General features: G+C 45.3%; 1 protein-coding gene across 1 annotated transcript in view; it reads left to right on the top strand.

The window, feature by feature from the left end:
* LOC142569564 (uncharacterized) overlaps positions 1-24,976 on the top strand; it is a 189,771-nt gene that overhangs the window by 48,688 nt on the left and 116,107 nt on the right. Inside the window, exons 3-4 of the mRNA XM_075678618.1 lie at positions 9,635-9,818; positions 10,835-11,128. Of these exons, the coding sequence (XP_075534733.1) occupies positions 9,635-9,818; positions 10,835-11,128 (478 nt within the window). The remainder of the gene's footprint in view (positions 1-9,634; positions 9,819-10,834; positions 11,129-24,976) is intronic.

Raw genomic sequence — 24,976 nt, 5'->3', positions numbered from 1 at the left:
GCGCCGGGTCCACAGGAGCGTGAGACAGGCAGCCGGCATCAGAGCGTTTTCGTCCGGACTAGCAGACTACAGCGATGTCGTATTGCAGTCTGACCTTCCGTCGCGCCAGGCGTCCTCAAGGGTTCTTTATAAGTTCGCTTGCCAACACAAACCTTGATGGTAGTTGACGACTTTGAGCAGTCAGTCATATAGGTAAGGGCGGAATTTTCCTGTAGCCCAAATGTTGGCTAGTATTGGAATCTCAGCGCTGACACCCGTTGTTGCACCTGGGTCGCAAGCCCCAAGGGTAGCGTCGGCCTGGCGGCCTGGGGCACAACTGGAAGCATCCGAAGGTCCCGGCAAAGCATGAGTCGACTGGTAACAGAACAACTTGTTTATTCTAGCATCGCAAAAGAGCGGGCGGTCAGGGCGACCGAAGTGGAGAGACGGGAGAGCACGTAACTCAACTGAAGAAATTGGAGCCTCTCTCTTGGCGTCCGGGGGCAGCTGCTTTTATACTCTCGCAGTTGAGGGCAAGAAGGAACGTCTCGATAGACGCGCACGTGACGGCGCCGCTCGGGCACGTTGAGACGAGTAGGTGACGCATCCGCCGGGCCGGCGCCGTCAGACCTCCTCGCTTCACAGTTGGGGGTGCTCCTCTCCCCTGCTGCCGCGCTTTGACAAGCGTGGGCACCAACATGCACACACACACACACACACGCACACTTGAAGACACGTGGCATTGAAACATGCCTGGACGCGCTTGGCGGGGAGGCGTAACGGCGGCGCTGAACGGGCCAAAATGTCTGCCGCTTTGAACGAAGCCCCGGCGTCCGTTGCATCCGCGCCGGCTATACCGCGCGTCGTAGGCGAAACGTAACACTAGGTGTTCCTTTTCGGTAGTAGAATAGTTGCCTTCCGCTTTTAACAGCGACCAGCTAGCATAAATTATCACCCATTCAAGTCCGTCTTTCCTCTGGACTAGGATAGAACCGAGGTCTAGGCTACTGGCAGCACTGTGAATTTCTGTATCAACGTGCTCGTCGAAGTGCGCAAGTACCGGTGGCATCTGCATGCGTCGTTTGAGTTATTGAAATGCGTCGTCCTGCGGTGTTTCCCGCTTGAACTCGACACCACATTTTATTAGATTTGTCAGCCGCTCAGCCATGCGTGAAAAGCCTGTAGTAGGCACACACGTAAGGGAACGCACACACTGGCTTCTTTTCGATGGGCGGCTGGAATTTCGCGATGGCAGCTGTCTTCTGCCGGTCGGGGCTGACTCCAGATTTGATGACGACGTCACCCAGAAACACAGGCTCATCCAAAGCGAAGCGGCACTTTTCCGACTACAGAGCGAGCCCTGATGACTTCATGACCTATAGTACTATCTGAAGTCACCTAAGGTGATCATCGAAATTTCAGGCAAGGACGACGTCATCCAAGTAAACCAAACAGGTCAGCCACTTCAATCCTGTGAATACCGTATCCACTACGCTCTGGAACGTTGCAGGCGTCGAGCACAACCCGAATAACATGACCTTTAACTCATACAGGCCGTCTGGCGTGATGAAGGCGGTCTTTTCACGATTCTTCTCGTCGACTCTATTTGCCAGTAGCCAGTCTTGAGATCCCTAGACGAGAAATATTTAGAGCTGAAGAGCCGATGCGGTGTGTCGTCTATCCGCGAGAGGTGGGGCACGTCCTTCTTCGTAATCTTGTTCAGTCGACGATAATCGACACAGAAACGTAGGGTCTCTTCCTTTTTTTTCACCTAGACTACAGGAGATGCCTACAGGTTTTTTCGATGGCTGCATGATGTCGTCGTGCAGCATTTCGTCGACGTGTTGCTGTATAGCTTCTCGTTCCCACATCGACGCTCGGTAAGAGCTTTGGCGGTATGGTCGAGCGGATTCTTTGGTTATGATGCGATGCTTCGCGGCTCGTGATTGTGGAATCTTTGATTTTTATTAATTATTGATACTGCAATCCCGGTATCGGGATTATAGCAGGGTGGGAAAAAGAATTAAGCAGTTTCACAAAACCGGCAAAATGTAAACAAAGAAATAAGGGTGTAGGTAGGAGCTCTGCAGCCAGCATCAGGAATACAACATTGGAACTAGATATCCGAGAGTAAAAATAAAATACACAGTAGAACAGTAAACTGATGAAATGCAGTAACACAGATTAGGTAATATGTTGTGCGAATGACGTCAGTGACGGTTGCAGCACTTCATTGTTAGTGAGGTTATTCCAATCGGTAATAGTTCGTGGAAGAAATGAGTATTTAAAATGTTATAAGGGATGCAAGAAGGAGTTAGAGCTAGTTGATGTCGTTGTCGGGTCACATACCCAGACGAAAAATGAACTAAATGGGTGAGTTCAGTTCTGTAGTGTCCTTGAATTAATTGCTACATGAATTTGAGTTTTGCAGAAAGATTTCGCTCCTTTATTATCAGCAGGCCAGCTTTGATAAAAAGATGTGTTATCGATGTACGTCGGTAATTATTATATATGTATCGAGCAGCCCTCCTTTGAACCCTCTCTACTTTCTTTATGTTAGTCTTAGTGAATGGGTCCCAAATGATAGCAGCATAATCTAAGGTAGGCAAAACAATATATTTTTAAGCAAGGAGGCGGACAGCAGGTGTGGACAACCGCAATGCCCGCCTAAAAAAAGAATTTACGAAAAGCGTTGCACGTTACGTAATCAATATGTTTGTTCCACCTGAGAACGTTAGTGACCCAGAGCCCTAAATATTTATATTCAGTTACTTCTGCAAGTGTCACATCATTAATACTGTAATCAAACGTTAAGGCATTCTTTTTATGAGTAATAACATTAATACAGTTTTTCAAAATTAATGGACATTTGCCATGATTCACACCATGCACAAACTTTTTGCAACACGCTATTCAGTAGTATTTGATCTGAGACACCTCTTACGTCTGTATAAATGACACAATCATCAGCGTAAAGTCTAAGTTTCACAGGAATCTTAGACACAATATCATTAATATATATTAAAAACAATAGAGGCCCTAGAACAGAGCCCTGAGGGCCTCCAGAGTGAACTGTAAGCTTGTCAGAACAATGATTCTTGAAAACAACGAATTGTTCTCTGTTCAAAAGGTAGGCTGAAGTCCACTTTACTAATTGTTTGTTATGAAGTATTGTGTATAACTTATAAATTAACTTTTTGTGAGTGAACCTGTAAAAACCTTTTGATAAATCCATAAATACGCGTGAATCTGTGTTCCATTGTTAATTGAAGAGGAAAAATCATGTATATTTTCTACTAGCTGTGTACAAGTTGAGTAACCCCTCCTGAATCCATGCTAGTATTTAGTAAATAAATTGTTAGCTTCGGGGAAGCTTGATATGTGATTGTGAATTATGTGCTCAAGTAGTTTACAAGCAGTCGATGTTAGTGAAGTTGGGTGGTAGTTCTTGATCAATCGCTAGTCTCCACTTTTCTGAAGCGGTTTCACTCTGGCAGTCCCCCAGTCTCTCGGGATTTGACTTTCACACAATGACCTTGTAAATAAAACAAACAAATAATTAGATGTCCATTGTGCATATCTTTTTAAAAAGGCATTAGGTATGTTGTCTAGTCCAGATGATTTCTTTACCTTGAGGTTAAGCAGCATACTTAAGATACCATGCTCACTAATGACAAGATCCTCCAAAGGTGGCAGTGAGGCTTCAAATTTGGGAAAGATGTTATTGTCATTAGTAAATACGGACTGAAAATGTTCATTGAAGACATTAGACAGTTCTTGTGCATCACTGACCAGAACAACTTTGATTTCAAACTGATCATGGGTCTTTTAGGTTGGGGAAACCGAACGCCAGAGTTTCTCAGGAGATTCTGATATAAATTTGGGCAAAGATTTTTCAAAATAATGCTATTTGTCAAGGACCGTTTGCTTTTTGAGCTGAGAACTAAGGAAAGTTATATTTTGTTCCAATTCCAAAGAAAGAATGTTTGCTTTTCTTTTCTGTTTCATGCGCTTCAGTTTTCTTTTTAGCTGCAGTGTCGCCGGAGAAATCCATGGGTTTTTTGTTTTCTTTTTAACAATAACCGGCACGTGAGAATAAATACATTCATGTACCATGGCCTTCAACTGGTCCCAAAGTTCTTGAACACTTGCAGTGTTACTACAAAACGCATAAAAATCAAAGGAAGGAACATCAATAATTGAAACATCGTCAGCACGGGAGAATTTTCTAAAATGCATTTGAGGGCAAATTTTATGAAGAGTCATGCCGAAAAGAGCCAGGAGAACGGCCTGGTGATCGGAGATACAAGTTATCACTAAATACTTGGTTGCATCGAAAATTGTTCCAGAAACAAAGAAGAGGTCTATAATAGATTTTGAATTTCCCTGTATTCGGGTGGGGTGCTCTACAGCTTGCGTCAAGTCAAATGAGAAAGCTATATCAAGCATTGCCTCACTTTTTTCAGCACTATGCGTTTTGAGTGCGAACGTTAACCAGTCAATATCCGGGAAATTGAAGTCGCCTGTTAAAATAATGCCATCATTTAGCTTAATAAAGGTTGCCACCATATAATCTTTAAGGTTATCCAAGACTGTCAGGCGACCCAGGCGGCCTATACAGTGCTGCTACAATATAGCGGACATTGTTATAGTATGCCTTACAGAAAATGCATTCAATATTAAGCACTTCATGCATGCTCAATATATTTAAATATACTTTAAAGAGTATGGCAACTCCTCCACCTTTACCACCATGGTCTTTCCGAAGTACACCGTAGAAAGTCGAAAATGAAATGAAATAATGTCGAAAAGCAGTCTTTGTATCGTGGGAGAAGACTTTTGAGCTGTTGTTGCTTGCTCATGGGGACGCTTGGATTTATTTCGGTAAGGGATTCAGGAACTGTGACCGTCGAGGTAGACGCGGCAGAACCGGGGAGGACAAACGCATTGCTGGCTTCCACAATTTCTTCGATGTATGCGATCGTCGTGCCCTTGTTGAAGTATTTGAACTCCTGGCTGAAGGTTGTCAGCATCGCTTTCGCTTTCCCTCCGTGCAGTCATGCGCTCCCTTTTGCGACGCCAATTTCACTGTCAAGCAGTAGACGTTGGTAGCCCTCTATGACGCCTTCTACCCCTGCGTGTGTTTCGCTGCCAATGGAAATGATAGTGCTGGAGCGAAGCGGGGTGCTGACATGGTCCTAAAACACACTCAAGGCACGCTGATTGAAAGGCCTCTCTGTTGGTATCGCTTGGTCTACGGAAAACGTAATCGACCTCGACATCAGGTCGATGATTGCACCGTGTTGGTTCAGGAAGTACATGCTGATGACAACGTATCGCGAGCACTGTTCGAGGAACACGAACATCGCAGGATAGGTTTGGGGTCAGGAGCTGTAATTCTTGCCGTGCAGCTTCCAGTCAGCGTTATGACGTGCCTTCCAGGTGTCTGAACTTGAGGGTCGCCACATACAGTCTTCCTTCAACTTGACGGCGAATAATCCACTGACGACGGAGTAGTCGTCCCCAGTGTCTACAAGCGCAGTGATTTTGTGGCTGTCTAGAAGCACGTCGAGGTCGGTGATTCTTTGTGTTTCGTTGCAGTTAGGTCGTGGCGTCGGATCACGGCTGCGTCGTGTTGATCTGTGGCTGGTACGTAGCGTAGTCAGTTCGTTTTTTGTCGACGAATTCTTGGCTTCCAGGCTTCGTCAGGATGGCGGCGTGTTGTTGCCGCGTCGTCGAAATAGATGTTAAAGCGTCATCGGCGGCGGCCGAGGATCTTCGTCATTTCGACGCACAGCAACCGCACCTCCATCGGCTGCTGCTTTTAGTTTTTCGGATAGGGGCTTACGGAAAAGCCCCGGGGAGCGCCGGTGTATGGTCGGCGCGGCGGTGGCAGGCGGCATCCTGGCGACGGTGAACGCGATGGAAGTCGGGGTCTCCCGTGCGTTCCGACAATTGTAGTTGGCGATGTCACGCGGTCGCTCATCAAGATGTGGACGTGGCGCTTTGTTGGCCAACACTCGTAGGCCCACCTCGTGGTATGGACATCGGTGGTAGACGTGGCCACTTCTTAGCTGAGGCTACTGTGGTCGGGAGCGCGCCGAACGTCAGTATTCCTTGGCATGCTGCCCGGGGTGACGGGTAGGCGTGCTGGCGGCGGTAGCGGTGGACGATGGAACTGTGGCGTTACCGCGCCCTGGCACGGGAGCGGAGGAGGAATGGAACGAAGGGCTACGGCGCAGTACGTCATCGCTTCCGGCTGAAGCTGCGGCGATTGATTGAGTGGATGCTGGATCTCTTCGCTTACGACGTCGGCAACCGAAGCCCTTGAGGCTTTGATAAAGGGAACAACTTCCTAAGCTCTTCCCGCACGACCGGCCTGATAGTCTAGTGCAGGTCGTCGGTGCCCAATGCTTGAACACCAGAGCGGTTTGTTCAGTTCGCGATGCGGTCGCATTGTCGGTTCCGCATTTCCAGTGTTTTCTCGATGCTGGTGGCCTCGCGAAGGAACTCTTTGACGGTCTTCGGTGGGGCTTCGTATCCTTTTGGCGAAAAGTACCTGCTTCACATCACGCATGAGTAGGCGGACTTTCTTCTCGAACATTTCCGAGTCGGCGTGGCGGAATAGACGGCTCATTTCTTCCGTAAAGATGGGAACGTTCTCGTTAGGGAGCTGCGCGCAGGCTTCCAATAGAACTTCAGCCCTTCCCTTCCGGACGACGCTCGTGAAGGCCCTCAGAAAGTTACTGCGGAAAAGGTCGCACACTGTGAGGGTGGACTCCCGGTTCTCAAACCGTCCTCGCTGCATCTTCCAAGGAAAAGTACACGCGGCGTAGCTTATCCTCAGAGGTCCATTTGTTGAAGGCTGAGATTTGTTTGAAGGTCACGAGCCAGGTTTCCGGAATTATCCGACGAAGCTCCACGAAAGGTAGGTGGATCCCTGGGTTGTTGAAGCGCGAGGGGAGACGCTAGGGTTGTGGTTGTTAACTTGGCCATGATCTTCCTGGTCGTCTCATGCAAAAGTCCTTGCTCCGGGGGCAGTCTTTTCAGGCTGCGGCTACTCGCTCGTCGTTGGCGACATTAGTGTTGTGTCCGGTGTTCGGGCTTGGATCACGGCTTGTTGGGGGTGACCGGTTCATGAACGCAAAGCACCTCCACCACATATTACGTAGTCATGGCGCTAAAAAAAGCTTGAAAACTGTGAATGACGAAAATTTCTATTACATTGTATTACATTGGACTATGATAGTGTGGAACACAGTTGGCGATCAGCGAAAATCTAATCAGTGGGTTAAGGGCGTCGGCTTTTATACAAGGGTAATGAAGGTTCCACAGTAATCGCTGACGCCTGCGTGTCTTCTAGAAAGTACTACTCACTGCCTGTGGCGCATACGTGCAATCAGATTACAGAAGATTAAGGGACTGCAGACAATGGATTCAACCATCGAAAACATTCGAGAAACTTCTAATACATGCAGGCGCGTCCTGCGCTGAGCGATAAAATTTGTTAGACATTGAAGCGCCTTCCCCCCATAAAGATAAACAAGTACGCATATGAATATGATTATCAGCCACGCCCGTAGTGGGGGATTCCGGAATAATTTTGACCACCTTGGGTTCTTTACGCGCCCCCTACACATGGTACGCTGGGGCTTCGGCATTTCGCCAGCATCTAAATGAGGCCGCCGCGAACGGGACTCTTTCCCGCTACCCCGGGCTTATCAGCACAAACCCAAAGCCTTCTGCAAGCGTCACTATGCGGCTCAGTGCAGGTTTTACAAGCTCCACATAAACATTCTGGGGTTGTGTACTAGTGACGCACAAACTTAATTTAACAGGCTGGTAAAATATGGCTCTCGTTGCCGCTGGTAATGACTCTGGCAACCACCAGGAAGTGAAAGCCCACTAGGAAAATCATTGCCATCTATAATAAAAGCATAGAAATAGCATCACTTACGAAGACTTTGAAGCCTTCTGTATTGGCTTTCGAAATGCGGAACAGCCCTTTCAGAAGTTTTCTATCAAAATAAATATACTCTATTTTCATGAATTTGCTCTTTATGTTGCTTTCTGTAAAAATGGCAACTTTGATGTTTCTTGTAATAAATCTTGGGCACGGCAGTCACTCTTTCGTAATATAGTTTTTTGCTACCTATTGATAATTTATTTTTCTTTCCGTGTACACGGCCTTCATACAACTACTGACCTATATTCAAGCTGCTAGATAAGCTTGGAGACTCTTGTGCTATTTGCAGGTTGCAGCGTAAGTGTCCAATGTATCCCACTGCTGTGATGATTTGATTACTTATTGTTTCTACGTTTAATACTTGCACGAATTCAGCAGATTGGAATGGATTAGTGGGCTAGAATGCGTGAGCCTGTAGTGTTATACCCATATACAAATTAAATGAAACGAAATCTTTATTACTCTTAATTAATTACAACGGTTACATCGGACAGCTGAACAAGCCATCCTAATCCGACCAAAGCCGGCAGCAAGCACAGTATGGCCCAGTTTTAAAACGGGACATTCAAGCGTAAAAAAATGCACTTGCAGCATTATTATGAATTTATCGAAAATGTTTGCTAATAATGGCGCTTTACACAGACATCTACAAAGAATTTAAGTGTAGTCGGCGGGCCTTTCACATACGACTGTACTTGACGACAAACTATCATGTTCCCTGTTAGAATGGGCCATACCGTATACAGGAACGGAAATGCGAATTAATATTAACAGGAATGTATAAAATATGTATCGAAGAGAGAGAAAGAAAAAGAATCATGAGCCATTCCACTGATTGAAGGTGTTTGACCGCCGACGCTGTTTAGCACACGACAAGGAGGTGACACATAATTTTGAACCTAGATACGAATTCATGTTTTGCCTTGATAGGTGGTCATCGTGAGGAAAGGTAGGCGCACTCATTTATTTTCTCGATCGGTGGTCATTATTTCACTCGCAACTGCAATCATATTCTTTAATAATGTCAAATCGATGCACGTACGCCGCTGGGTGGTCGGTCGAGCCGAATCGGTGTGGTATCGCAAGGGATATGTCTGCAACACGGAACACGCAAACCGCTCTCTTTTCGGTACCGACACATCCACATAGAAAATCACCAACAAAGACAACAGGTGTAGCGTTCTCGCAGCTAATTCACGTAAAGTGAGTAGCCATGAACCTTACAGGACTATGAGTCATTGCATTTTTTGGTTGCCTACGGGGGTATGAACCATTACGCACCGGGTTATGAGCCATTGATGATCACAGTTTTCGAAATGTTATTCGGTATGTTGTATGCGAGATTAGAAAGTATTTAAGCATTGTTCGCTTCACTTTGCTGAGTGATTGTAGCCTCTGCCTTACGGGGCTGTGATGATAGCTTCTTTTCACGGAGAAAAAAAAAATGCGTGGAACCCTTGGCATATACATCTTCGCCGTAAAAAGACGCACCGAGGGGAAAAAAAAAGCGCATGCGTGACATACTCCAGTGCATGTGATAATAAGCATCAGACTGGTATTTGGTGTTCTCCCACTGCCAACCGGAATGATAGTTCTTGCTCGTATAAAAGCGCACCGTCCCCTCTAATTTTATTTCTCCACCAGCTGCGGAAGAAAATCGCATTTACCATCGCATTTACATTATTACAGGGCGAGAACAACACCCATCTCCACACTGTCCGGAAGTTTGACGCAGTGCAAAATGTTTCTTCAAGGCACAGCGTTCTTATTGCCAACCTGCAACCTTGGAAGTACTACGTCGCGAGTCTCGAAGGTTGTTCCGCTGGAAAGTGCAGAGATGCCGTCAACGCAACCTTTACCACGCCACCAGAAAGTAAGCATATGCATGACGACTCCGAAGTGAACAAGCTTATCTTTGGATGTACTGTAAATTTGTGTGGAATAAATGCGTGCGTGCAAGAAACAAAAGATAGAAACCGTCACTGGCGACAGGTGTAGGATATTTTGAGTTCATGTAGCGGTTGTTTTAAATCAAGAGAACGAGCCGTCTCCGCTTCCATCACGGCCTGTATGCGCACTTTAAGTACCGTTGTCAACAACTCGGCAACAGCAATCAACGATTCTAGATTTTCTATCAATAAGTGTTTACATTATTTTACACAAATACTGTAGTTTAATCTCGTGCCTGTCGACCAGAAACTCTGAAAAAGATATACGAAGGGTGTGAGGGGTAAGGGTGACCAGTTGCAAGCACAGAAGCACAGAAGCATGTAGCACAGAAGCGCCACTAACTGACACACACACAAAATCAAAGTGCCTGATCAACTTACAATAACACCTGAAGACAAAGCCTGTATCTTTCAATGTGGCCTGACCAAGAAAAGACGCGATCATATGTTATTTGCAACTGCATTCTTTTTCTATTTTGCTTCAGTGTATTTATCTATGCGACCGCTGGGCCCGCCGAGGTTTAGATCACGCTAATCCATCCAGCCTCTATTTTTCACCGCGCTCACATGTGCCAAATGAGAATTATTCTACTGGAACAAAACTCGAGCACGAATGCTCCTGGCTCATGGTACTCCTTGCTTGACAACCATAGGAGAAAAGTGACAATGTTCTATCACACGCATAGTCGTTTGAATAATTAGGGGTCTTCCGTGCTTTGTAAATTTGGTCCCACATTTGTACAGGCTTGTCTGTGCACAAAAGTAATGAGCTGACTGGTAACACGCAAGTTTTCCGTTTTTTTCTACGTTTAAATAAAATAAATTGTGAGCGTATTAGCTACACTTTGTACTCATTCAGTATGCTTAACATGCTTAGGAGAATCGCTGGCAGTTGCCACTTATTTCTCTCACCTTCATCTCAACCCTTTAATCCTAACAGGTATTCCAAGTCCCACGTTGACCAATGTTGAATCTACGAGCAGCAGCACCTTCGAGATCACCTGGCAGTTCCCCCAGAATGACACTCGTCTCTACGACGGTTTCCGAGTGCGATACTGTCGAAAATATACTGACCCTTGTTTCCTGGTTCACACCAAAGAAAGAAAATTGACGGTGCACGGTCTGGCTCCTTCGACAACCTTCCAAATCTATGTGCAAGCGAAGTGCAAGAGTGAGGATGGAAAGACTCTGCTGGGGTCCGAAGCCGAAGCTTCAGTTACTACGTGGAGTGTCCGTGAGTAGCTCATCCACTCTGTCTACTGAGCTTTGTGCGCTTAGCAAATAAAAATGAATAAAATTTTGCAAGCTAAATCTGTTTATCTAAGAAGCTGTGACTGATCGTGATATTGTTACTTATTGTTAACATAGGCGAGCAGCCATGGACAAAAAACGGTTACGCACGGAAAGTTTAGTGTATTCGAACCCAATCGTTTTGTAAGAATGCTTGCATAAAAGTACTATAGGGAACAGGCAGCCATCGGGAGGAAAGCGCACGTAGAAACGCATACGTCTGTGGCACTTTGCACTGCATGCTGCAAGCAGATCTTCTTCTGACGGTGGGCCTTGCCATTCGACTGGGGAAGCCTCCTTCCTCTTGTCTTTTTTTATACCGCCAACCCTTTCTCTCTGCAGGCCTTTCACAACGTGATTTCACAACCTGAGACAGTTATGGCGCTGCTCTTTTCTCTTGAATGCCCTTCCTTTAAAAGTCACATACTGCTGCATGTTTCAGAAAGCGCGGGATATTTTACTGTCAGTGTGCAAACGAGGCTTCAGCTATTGATGCAGTTTTATGAGCACCTAACAGCGTAACGCGGCAGCACTTGTAGCGTTACGCAGTGGTAGGAGAAACGGAACATCCTCATTTTATAGCGAGTATTTATTTATTTATTTATTTATTTATTTATTTATTTATATTTATCATACCTTAAACGTCTATTAAAGGGCATTGAGGAAGGGAGGTAACATACTGGCAGAAGATACAATTAGATGGAATAAACGGGCAAAGTACCTATACATAGCCGAACGACTAAAAACGGTAACAAATACAGTCTAATGATCATGGTACACAGAAATTTCAATTTACCGGAAAAAAAACGCAGTGAGAAAAACGCAGGCAGAATCTACAAAAAACGCAAGAAAAGCAGCAGTGACACGTCGTTAAACAATGGTTAGAAATACAGCTCGTGTAGCTTGTCACGAAAAGCTTTGCGCTTAGGTAAAGAAGCGATATCATCGTGAACACTTTTACACAGGGCGACGGCACGAGGAAACTAAGATCAATTAAACGCTCGCGTGTCACTCAAACGGGCATTAAACAAAGCTTATTATGAAGGCGACGTGACGTGCCTTCGGCTAGGTGAACCGGCGGAGTTTTTGACGCGGTACTGTAAGTCGCATCGATGAGAAAGACATAACAGAGAAATTGTGCAGAGCACTTGCAGTTTCTGAAGTGAAATGCCAAGGTTCATTTCTGTTACGGTCAGAATTAAGTGAAAAAAATGTGGCAGCCCTATTTTCAACACTTCCTTTAAGTGTTGGCCATAAGGATGAAGCAAATTCTAGTTGTGGATGAACGAATTAGAGTTAGGATAATTTCCGCTCGGACTTTAATAAAGCGGTTCTTAAAAGAAGCCGCGCAACAAAATTGTTCACTATAGCCTTTTTTGGTGCTTAAACTAGTTTGGTCCGAGATATCAATTCCTCTTTATTTTAACCCTTCTTGTGATGGCGCAAGTCTTCAGGTATATATATATATATATATATATATATATATATATATATATGCAACACTAGGACATACGCAGCGTGTAACTTTTATTTTTTCAGAGAAGAAGAGCTTTTCAGTGCGCGAAACATTAACGAAACGAAGAAGGCCAGAGGACAAAGCGCACGCACACGTTTATTTTCTCCAGATCTGCGAATAAGAAAGGCCTGATTAAAGGTAGATCTGTATATGAATATTTCGTGGAAATGGTGTGAAAGTACGTAACGTGTGCAAGACTATTCGCTGTGATGAAGATGTGGTGTTAATGCTGGATACTTTAACACGTATAAAACCAGTGGGATCTGTGATCACATACTCCTTTGAGGCTTGTAGCCAAGCTGGAAATAAAGACAAAAGGAGCGTCATGGCTTAATGGTTTCAGTATCAGGCTTCTGTGCTTGAGGTCCTGTGTTCGAATCGTGCCGCCGGACAATTTTAATAGTCTAAATTTTATTATTTATTACGCCCTACATTGTTGAAAATGACGAGCTTACAAAGCCACAAAGCCGTTTGAAGCCTCAATGACGAAGTTTATCCATGTACTTCCCGTAATTTTCATGCTGGTATAACCGGTCCTATTGTTGCTCCCCTAGACACTAGCTACAGAGTTCCCTCTAGTAATTATTGTATGAAACTCCATGGTTTGGGTGACCTATACTGGCAGACAACCTTCTTTGGCAGTGAAGGGAAAGGTACGGGCGTGTGACTGCTGCACATGTGTCACGGCACCAAGTGGTCGCCAGCGTTTGACAGCGCGCTTAGGCTGCTCGTAACAGTCGCTGAATCGACGCAGCTTCACGTGCAACGGTTTCGCGTTTGCCAAGACGCAGAAGGGAAAAGCCGCAAAATAAGTAAACCTTTACATTCAGTGGTGTTTTATCGTGTTTAACTGTTGCCAATAAGGCGTTTATGTTTTCTCTTCCACAGCTTAAACTAACGTGGATGAAAACACGGTACTCTTTTCAGAAGCGCTCTCATTTGTGCGCACTTTGCCTCCGAAACTTTCCCTTCATTGCAACACAAAATTGTGCGCGAGTATAGAATCCTCCATGCCTGGAATTCACACCGGAAGCAGAGCGTCTAAGCGGCCGAGCGGATTTTCAACGCCACGAGGTGGTGAGCGCGCGCGCCTGTTCAGACGGGACGGCCTGCCAGGCAGCCCGCGCCGCATGGGAGGCGGAGCATCTAGTGTTTTCGTGGCGCACGTGTCGCCATCTCTTGGCACCGGTCGTCCGTCCTCAACGCGCGTGCGCGAGCGTCGTCACCGCGCCACCGTCGTCTGGCCAGTCGCTCTCGCTTGCTAACCACTTGTGAAGAATGATCAGCTCGGATGAAAGAGACGAAATAGTTGGCATTCTACTCGCCGCTTCTTTAGCAGCTTTTCAAGATGAGCAGCAGAAAGCTCGAAGGAAGACCGCCCGCCAACGCCACTGGTGGGTTGGCCCCGTCTTGCAGGAACGACAGAGAATGGGACATGCCAGTGCTTTCATTCTTGTATTCAGTGTCCTTGTATACGTCGTGTCTCTTGTCGGGCAACATTTGATTGTGTCGATCAAAAGTGCAGCGCAAAATCCAGCTTTCTCGGTGGATGCCATTTTGAGTCGGCTTGTCTCCTCCAGCCCTGATTGGTTGCGGGAAAGCGAGAAGCTCCGGCGGGGCGGAAAAAATCGGTCCGAGAGCGATCGGGCTGCCCGTCTCGCTTTCCGCCTGCATTGCCCGCTCGGCGAGGAGGTTTTCGCCGCTTTCCGCTTTGTGCCTGCCCGCTTTGCCCGCCCCGCCTTCGGTGTGAATCATATGCAAATGGTCGGCCAGTAGGAAGGTTGTAAGTGTAATTTATTGACTAGCGTAGGATTGTTACATAAACTAGCTAGCATTTATTACGCATCACGATGTTTGTGTGTTTGCGTTAAATACCACCCTTGATACGCTACAAATATTTGTATTAACTTGAAATATCAGTACTGCTATTGACTTCAATGACAGTAAAACTTGAAAAGATTACGTCCTTATAATGTTCATTATGTAATTACAACTACGTATTAACCGATCAGCAAGTATAGCTGCTATGTACGAACCGGCGAGCATACATAATAAATTCCTAAATTTTCTTTCATATTAAGAAGGATACAGCAGAGCGCGGGAGGCAGTCTTGTAAAGCAAATCAAACGCATGAAATAAAAGAAAGTGAATGAAAGGCGCAAAGGCGTTAGCATGAGCAAGCCGTTTCGTTTTCCTGGTTATGCGCGTCATCTCGTGCTTATTCAATTTTGCAGCACGTTTACGTTCGTCATGCCACACTTAAATAAATACCTCCGCTCACAACGAAGTGCGTGCTGAATGTGCGCCAGAAGCAGTCCCGTAAGTGCGGACCATTGCGGTGACAAACCAGCCAGCATAGAAAGAAATATACAAAAACCCCGTATTTACAGCATACAAACGTGTTCTCTGTGTGGCGAGCCACTGCAGTATTATCTTGCAGTGACGTAGTGTATAATAGGAGCCTAATTATCACAATGTTGGCTAATACCGACCAAATATCAAGCGCATAGCAGACGCCTGCCGCTTTGGCGCAGCGTGCACAGCGGAGAGAGCCTGCGGGTGTGGCAAAGGAGCGCGGCGGCGTGGCAGTTCTCCGGAAAAGCTTCACCCTCCCAGTATCCTAGGTCACCCTAGCACGGTTTGGTCTAATCAGGAACGCAGGCGCAAGATCGGACCATAAATGGACATGACCTTCGCATGCGCGCACCTGCGAGCACCCGGCGCCAACTTGACGCGTCGGCAGACGGGAAGAGGTGAGCGTCCCAAGGAAGTGTAGGCGCCGCTGGTACACACACGCACGCACATACACGGCTCGCATGACTTCCAACGGTCGCGACTCGGCGACTAGTCGGCGCCTCCCTAAAGCTGAGGAGCCTTACGTTTCCCGGCCCTTTGGCGCTGTCTGCAAAAGTCTTCCCATGCCTGATTTTGAATGCCTCATCACTTTGCGCTCACGCTAAGAGTTACACTTTTTGTTTAGTTGTTCATTTATTGCATGAGTCATGTCAATCAATTAGCTGAGCTAGCGTACGCTTAGCGAACAAGCGAGTAGTCACTCCTGTATTTGAAACAATAGAAAGAGTTGATTTAAACCCATTATACACGAAAAACAGTTAGGTAAAAATGAACTAAGTAAGCAATGAACGAAGGCGCGCCCTAACAATTGGGTTTGTCTTCTCGAGCACTCAAATCGATCGCGTTAACACTGATGTGCATTGCAAAGTGAAATTTACCTGCTGAGAAAAGAGAAACAGGCGTGACGTGCAAATACGCACCCTAAAATAAGAATTTTCGCAAGCAGTGAATTTTCAACGGGAGAGCTTTTCTCCTAGATACATGGCTGATTTGAATCCACACAGAATGAGTAAGTGTTGCTTTTTTTGCTTAAAAAGCAATTCAGTCTTCTCACTCACATACCTCCTAACTGGCAGCGGTTCCACTTCGATCAACGAGAACAGATGATTGTTATGATTGTTTCGCTCATTCATATCAACTGATACTCAGGGCACTAAAACACATTTGAAATATCAATTCGAGTCTCACTTTCTAGCACCTGCAAACGATGACATATTCACAGAACAAATCCACGTACAGGGCTCACGTAATGAAACGCGACAGGGAGCATTTAGTAGAATCCTGCATACGTCCAAAATACTCCAGAGTACCATGTCACTTCGCTAGCAGTCTGGTCACCATAGGTGACGCGGACTCTGATTAATGTGTAAGCGTCAAAATTATGTCGATGCCACATGAACTGCAGCCGGTGAAAATGAAAGTATGTGCATCAGTTAGCCCTAAATAGACGCGCTTCATTCTGTGAGCACGGTACATGTCATGGTAAAGAGAACGGCAGCGCATGAGCGGTGACCTTGACATGAGATGTTGACTTCTACCACTTTAAATTCTGACAGTTATGATGACGATATATCATCGAATAAGACATATTGATGCTTTTTTAAAGCGATAGTGTTTAGAAGATGCTTTCTCAGAAAATCCGATATCGGCGCTGTCGACGTCTTTTGGCCGTGACCTAAAATTTCCGATAAAGCCAATAAATAAATTGACTATAACCCAAAAATAAAATTGCGGGCCGGGGATTCGACCCCAGGAACTATGGGCTGCGAGAGCAGCACGTTAGCCCATTCAGCCACGGTCGTTTTTTTATTTTTTCTTTATTGCCGGCTTTGACATACACAAATAATACAGAAAAAGGAAAAACATGTCAACAAGGATTTTGCTGGCACGACATATCAAAATTTTTTCAATGCTACAAGTTTATCTAGCATGTCAATCCATGTTGGTTGTTCAGGGAGTGCCCGATGGACATCCGTGAACCGCACTACAGATTCAATGAAGGGATCACGTGTAGGTCGCGAATTGACATCAGCATTGCTGAACTGCGTTCTAGCTTTCCACAAACTGTGGAGGCCCAGGAGCATTATAGCGTCATACGTAAAGCCTCCGTTTCTACCGGTAAGAATCTTATTCTATGTGGATCTAAAGGTAACTCTTTCTTTAAAGTCCTTAGTAGCACATCCCAGAAAAAGATGGGATCCCAGCAATCTAGAAACGCATGCTCTCTCGTTTCAGGTTTCCTGCATAAGAAGCAGTTAATGGACCACGGGACAAAAATACCCCTGTTATGCATCCATGTTTTAACTGATAATGTGTTAGTGTGTCGTTTAAAGAAAAAAGTTTTTACCGAAGGTGGTACTGGCATTCTTTTAACCCTTTTGAGGACACCTCCTGGGCCTCCACGGTTTGACATACGGTAAATAGGTACATGGTTCATAGTGTCAATTAGTTCCTTATACAGTTTTTTCCTAGTAATATTGGCGAGATACTGCACAGAGAACCGAACATGCAACATTCTATGGGCAAGCACGACTTCTCGCAGGTAACCTTTAACGGCACCATGCATTGCTTCACGCGAGCATACAACAAATCCTGGAAGGTGACGACGTAAAAGCACTTGGATGACTGTGCGAAGGAACACATCATTCTGATCGCGAAGGTACATAAAGCGCGACACAACTTGTCGCACAAATAAATGTGCCAACCCAAGGCCCCCTTTCTTTACTGGCAAGAACAAGTTTGTGCGGCTGGTCCTTTCCCAAGTCGATGCCCATATGAAAGCGGCGAAGATACGTTTTTCTTTATTGCATGGTATTATGGAGTAGTGTCAAATCAATATTGTTACATTACATTTGAACATACATGAGAAACAAATGCGCACATGGTACGCAGTCAATGAAAGCCACTGTTACTCGATGGCGCGCACGCTATTAAACGGGGTTTTTCACGAAGAAGAGTACGGACGCGTCACGCGCGCGTGTCTTCAATGCTGTGTCCACTTCGTCTTCGATAGGGTCCCGCAAACAACAGCCTCCCATGATTTCCGATGCGAACGTAGCACGTTGCGCAATCGCCTTCCACTTTTGAAGGCAACTTTAAACGTCTTCAATAGTTGTGCTAGCCACCATATACCCACCCACGTTCATACTCACGTCTACTCACGCTCACTCACTCACCTTCATGCTCACATCTACTAACACTCACGAGCACTCACTCACATTCACACTCACCCACACTCATCCGCACTCACTAACTCGCGTTCACGCTCACCTCCACTCACCCACGTTCGCACTCACCTGCACAAGCACTCACATTCACACTCAGCTCCGCTTACACTCACCACGTTCACACTGACCTGCACTCCCACTCACAGGCACTCACTCACTTTCACACTCCCCTCCACTCACGCACAAGCACTCACCACGTTCACACTCACTTCCACTCACACTCACAAGCACTCATTCTCGTTCACATTCACTTCCACTTATACTCAACCACGTTCACGTGAGTGAATGCCTGTTAGTTCACCTTTACTCGCACTCACAGGCATTCACTCACTTTCACACTCAACTCCACTCACTCACAGGCGCTCAACACTTTCACACTCACTTCCACTCACACAAGCACTCACTCCCGTTCACACTCACCTGCGCTCCCACTCACAGCACTCAGTCACGTTCACACAAACCTCCACTCACACTCACTGGCATTCACTCGCACTCGCACTCACCTCCTCTCTCACACACTGTCCCGTACTCGCACTCACCTCCACTCACACTCACTGGCATTATCTGGCACTTCTCCCACTCGCAATCACCTCCGCTCACAGTCACTGGCGCTCACTCACACTCGCACTCACCTCCGCTCATACTCACTGGCATTCACTCGCACTCGCACTCACGCCTTTGAAATGAGTGCGAGTGAGTGAGTGCACTCATGAGTGAGTGTGCCGACCTATGTGTAGCAGAGTAGGCGATCGTCGAAAATCTGATCCGCGGGTCAAGCGCGTCGGCTTTCATACACGACTCGTCGAAGGTTCCCGGGTAATCGCTGGTGCCGCGTGGCTTCCAGAAAGTACTACACAATTCGCGTCGCGCACACAATCAGATTACAAAACGATCGCAAAGCATGAACGTCGAAACAAGGGCCAACGAGACCAAATCAAACAGACCAAACAAGCACGAGTGAGAGCTGACGCGAGCAGACAATAGTACGAAACGAGCGGTCTAGCTGAGACCAGATACGAGTACGCATCGAGCGGTCGGGCGGGTCCGTATGAACCAGTTTCCAGCGCGCACGTCATTGAAGGAGCCGCTTTCATTTGTCTCAACCGTTCGCGGCTCGCGTTCCTTTTATCTCCCGCTCCGCATTCGCTCTTTCATCCTTCTCTGTGCTAGTTCATTCCGTTACGCCGGTGACGCCGATGGTCGCCGCAGAAACGGGCGCCCCTAAGAGCGGCGCTCTAAAATAAACTACACCACTGAGTTTTAAGCTGGACCGACCTTTCTGCGTCTCTGTTCCGCGTTTGGCCAAGTGCGAAACCGCCGTGCCCTGGAAGCTACGGTTGATATCTGTTCTAAGCAACTTCAAGCGCTCTCAATAGGTGCAGCAATACTTGCAGCACTAACACATCTACAGAAGCTCCGCCTCCGTAGCTTTCCCTTTATTGCCGCACAAAGTTATTCGTGAGTGTCGCACTTTGAGGCACACCTGCTATTGCGGCACCTGATGCGTCAAATTATGTAATGTTCATTCATTCATTCATTCAGAATTTATTTAAGACAACGATAAGGTTGTCCAGGGTGACGTGGCAAAAGGCATACTTTGCCTGACGAGGCCACGCCACCCGGATGACAGGCGGCACCACAGGCTACAAAAATCAAGAAAGAGCATTACATAATAGAACACACATTCAATATTTTTTACACAATACATAAGACATCCTTACAAAACACAGGCTTTCGGCGGAAAAACAAACAGCATACTTCAAAACACAATTCAACCATAGCAGTATTTACAAAACACACTAGTGATAGGTATACGTTCAGTTTTCACCTTTAAGGTTCATTTATGAGCATTGCTTTAATTAACATTTTGTATTTACGTATAGAGGGAGTGTTGCGTACAGTATCCAGAATAATAGGGTATTGATTAATTAAGTCAGGAATTTGCCATCCTAACCTCTGAAAACCGTAATTAGTGCGTACACGAGGTGTTTCCATACATTGTTTCCTAAGTTCGTATGTGCTAAGTTTAGTGTGATAGGTGGTTTCGAAGGTTATTTTGTCTAGTTTATACTGGCGTAATATTTCCAGACATAATTTGTATGTGTGCAGTTTACTTATTTCTAGTATTCCATAAGACCTAAACAAGGGCCAGCAGCTGCGCAATAACTATTTTCCCAATAGCTCGTAACGCCCGCTTTTGAATTGCAAAGAGGGAATCTCGATTTGTTTGTGTCGTCGTTAACCATACAAGGGAACAGTAGCTTAAACGGGAATGTATTAATGAATAGTATATTTGCCGCTTTATGGACGCCGGGAGATATCTCAATTTGTTTAAAATGCCAACCGCCCGACAAAGATCACTTCGAAGCTGATCAACATGCGAATTCCAAGAGAGATTTTCTTGAAACAGAACACCTAGAAAACGAATTTGCGAGCACTGTTTCAACTGAGTGTTTTCAAAGTTTAAGTTTAGGTTGTCAGGAGCTTTTACACCTTTTGCTCTGAAGAGAATGTATTTGGTCTTATTAGCATTTAATTGCATCTTGTTTAGTTTTAACCATGTACTCAAGCCGGTCAACCAATAGTTAGCCTTTCTTTCGAGCGCGTAGGGGTCAATACCTGAGAAAAAGACATTAGTGTCATCAGCGTACAACACTAGGTTTTCGCTGCCTGGTATATTCACAATATCATTCAGGTATAAAATAAAGAGTACAGGTCCGAGAATAGATCCCTGAGGCACACCATATTTTATTGTTTTTACGTGTGAGGCTGCAGCATTTATGACAGTAAATTGCTCTCTTGACGTTAAATAGCTCTCAATTAAGGTCAACGACACGCCACGGAATCCGTAAAGTGGAAGCTTTCTTATTAGAACATCGTGCTGAACACAGTCGAATGCCTTTCTGAAGTCGAGGAAAATTCCCAGGGTGTGTGCCTTTTCTTCAATATTGTTTAGAATTTTTTCCTTTATCCCAAGGAGTGCGGTTTCGGCTGATCTATCTTTCCTAAAGCCAAATTGCTCATCGGCTATAATATTTTGCGCGGTGAGAAAACGGACGAATCTTTTGTTTATAACCTGTTCGGCTACCTTTGCAAATACTGGTAGTACTGATATAGGCCTATAATTTGTTAGTTCGTTCGCTGGGCCACCCTTGTGCACAACAGTCACTTTGGCCAGTTTCATTTTCTGCGGAAAAACGCCTGTAGATAAAATAATGTTGCAAATGTGAGAGAGCGGACAACTGATTATTTCACCTACAGCCTTTAGAGGTTTCGGTTTAATTTCATCTGCTCCTGGAGCACAGCCATTTTTTAGTGTCAGAATAATATCTAGCACTTCACGTTCGTCAGTGGGTGCTAAAAACAATGTGTTTGCGGCGTTTGATGCAATGAACTGCTCGCACGGTGAATCAACTGAATTCCCATCGCATGATCCGACTGCAATGAAATGGTCATTAAATAAATTTGCGACTTCGTTGTCAGTCATAGCATCGTTTTGATATGGGACCTTTTTGTGCTGGAAATTTTTCGAGAGTACCTCCCTCACGGTTTGCCACATTAGCCGTGAGTTACCCGTAATGTCTGCAAACTTTGTTATGTAGTATTCAAATCTTGATTTTCTAATATCTGCATTTAATTTGTTTCGAACTTTTTTAAACAGTGTAAAGTCATTTTCATGCTTGGTATTCAGGAATTTTTCAAACAGCCTGTTTTTTTGTTTGATTCTCATATGCAGTTCATGAGTGATCCAAGGCTTCCTTATCTTTTTTCGTTTTACCCATGGCTCGAGGGGAAAACACTTCTCGTATGCAGCCATAAAGCAGGAAAGAAAAGCCTCGTACGCTTTATTTGCATCTGTTTCCATTAAAATGGAGTCCCACCTTTGATTTGAGAGAAGATATTTGAATTTGCTGATATTTTTTTCAGAGTAATGGCGGATAAAAACTGGTTGCTTATTTGAATTAGGCCTTTTGTGAGGTAAAATGCAGTAGATTGGCAAATGGTCACTTAAATCGCACTTCAATACACCCGATTTGACAACGTCAGGCGGAAAGCTTGTAATGCAAAGGTCTAAAATACTTTGAGAGGTAGGAGTAATCCTAGTTGGCATATCTATTAAGTTACAGCACGCGTATGACACAAACAGCTCTTGTAGGCGCGAATAGCCGGAGGTATCTGATAAAACATTGAGATTAAAATCGCCAACAAAAGCACACTGTAGTTTTAACTCAAGACTTAGTTCAAACAGTTCTTCCATACAGTTCAAGAAATGGTTCAAGGATCCAGATGGCGGGCGATAAAACACTCCTAGCAGGATGTCATAAAGTTGTACAACGACACATTCAATGTTTTCATTTATAATATTATATTCTGTGAGTGCATTGTACTTGAAGTGTGAGCGAATATACATCGCACTACCACCACCACGTTTGAAAGCGCGACATACAGATATGCAGTCGTAACCATCAAGAAAAGCACACTCATCATCAGAGGAAAACCACGTTTCAGTGAAACAAAGAATGTCAAAAGAATAGTTAAGGTCATTTAGGAATAGGTCTACCTCATCAAGTTTGGTTTTTAAGCTCCTAGCGTTAAGATGAAACAAAGAAAGTGTGTCTTTTTTTAAGAAAGCAGGTTCACAAGGAAGGTCAAAACATGAGTGCATCATCTTGCACTAAAGAACACAAAGAAACGCCCACATCGTGGGTGCTACAAGAGCACGTTACTGCAAGTTGATAAAATCTTGCTCACTGCGAATGACGAAAGCGGGGTCGCCGGTCTGCTTCCGCCGCAGAATTTTTCCGTTAGCATGCCAAACGTATGCGTAGCCATTCTTTTTTGCCCATTCTTTTGTCGAGGTTAGCAATGTGCGGGAGAGCCGCGTGATATTTTCGCAGATAAACAAGCTTTTCTCTTTTTGCAGCAAATGTCTGTTTGCCAGCCAAGTGTCACGGTCCTCTTGCCTCAAAAAGCGAGTGATAATAGCTGGCGTTTTGTCGGCCTTCGCTGGCAGCCTATGCACGGCAGCTATATCCTTCCTTGTTACATGCGGTACATTCAGTTTGGTAGCCACTTCGTTTATCTTTTCTAGTAGGTCCTCATCGACGGACTCAGAGACGCCATGTATTTCAAGATTTAAGCGGCGACTTCGCCACTCTAAGCTTTCGACTTCACGCTTTAGGTGAGCAATTTCATTTGCCGAGTCCGCCTTCTCAAGTTTGTCTACACGCTGGCAAAGTTCTTTGGTGTTTTTTTCTTGATCAGTCAGCCGGTTTTGAAATTCGTCAAACTTATCTGAGATAAGCTGCACTGAGGCTTCTAATTCATTAATTCTTTTGGGCAAGGTTTGGAGAGCGTCAAGTTTAGCCTCAATTTTGAGCAAACGTGTTAACACTTCCTTTTCTGCACTAAGCTTCTCACTTCCATCTTCCACAGTGTGGCCATGTTTGCATGTATTGCACTTCCAGTTTTTTTTCACACGTTTTGTTTGCCACACCTCTTCGGTTATACCAGAACAGTCGCCAAAATGAAAACTAAACTTACATTCACAGCAGCTGGCAGAGGGCACATTTTCAGGCACAAGCGAGCGGCATGTACAACATCTCGACATGTCGTGCGGTGCAAAGGCAAATACACTTCAGGAAAACAATGTACTCGTGGCAGCAGCGGCAGGGTCGGCAACAAAAAAGAGTCTAATCCTTATTAGTAAAGACGACCAACCTGTAAATATACAGAGTAGATTTCACTTGTCGTGCGTGCCGGTGGCTGCCGCTGCTGCCAAATGCGGGGAGACGCCCCTTCGGTCCTTGCTTGTTCGTCAGTTGTCGCTGGCGTCGGTGATGCAGGTGGCGATTTGCCTTCCCCAGAACTGTCTCGCTTCCACAGCGAAGGAAAAAAACTTCGGGCGACGATCGGTTTTCAGTTGCACCAGCGCAGCCGGAGCTGCTCTCGGCGGCCAGGAACTTTGGTCCACAGGCGAAGGACGCTGTAAATATACAGAGTAGATTTCACTTGTCGTGCGTGCCGGTGGCTGCCGCTGCTGCCAAATGCTGCCAAATGTAACACAACTATGCAAGAGATGAAGTAACGACCAACTCATGCTGATAACATTGCATATTTATCGGGGCCCGTAATAATGAAGCCTCTCGTAGAATTGTTTCTAAGAATATGCGCCAACCGATCAATAAGCAAGCGTACGAAGAGCGTATGCCGTAGTCCAACAAAAAGCAGCCTGTAAACATAGGGCATGAAGTTCAATCAATCAATCAATCAATCAATCAATCAATCAATCAATCAATCAATCAATCAATCAATCAATCAATCAATCAATCAATCATTCAATCAATCAATCATTCAACTATTTTATTATCAAATGGACACTGTGGTCAACGCTAACAAAAAGAAATGTTCATGCTTGACTAGGTTTGCGCCGCCATATACGGCCGGCAGTAAAAGAAACATGTGAGGCGAAAACTTAAGTATTAACGAATAAATACGCGGCAGTGAAATCATGAGCGTGATGCACAACTGAAACGTAAATCAAAATCAATAATGTAAAACCATTTGCGCACACCTTGTTCAAATAATCATAAATATAAACAAAACAATGGTACAGCGGCGCAAAATGCAGATGCTGGTATAAGGACTAAATAATTGCTGCAGCACTTTATCACGGTGGTTGACTAGCACACGC

This window comes from Dermacentor variabilis, chromosome 1 (genome assembly GCF_050947875.1).
Source record: "Dermacentor variabilis isolate Ectoservices chromosome 1, ASM5094787v1, whole genome shotgun sequence".
NCBI classification, from domain to species: Eukaryota; Metazoa; Arthropoda; class Arachnida; order Ixodida; family Ixodidae; genus Dermacentor; species Dermacentor variabilis.
This window is presented reverse-complemented; position numbering and strand designations above follow the sequence as displayed.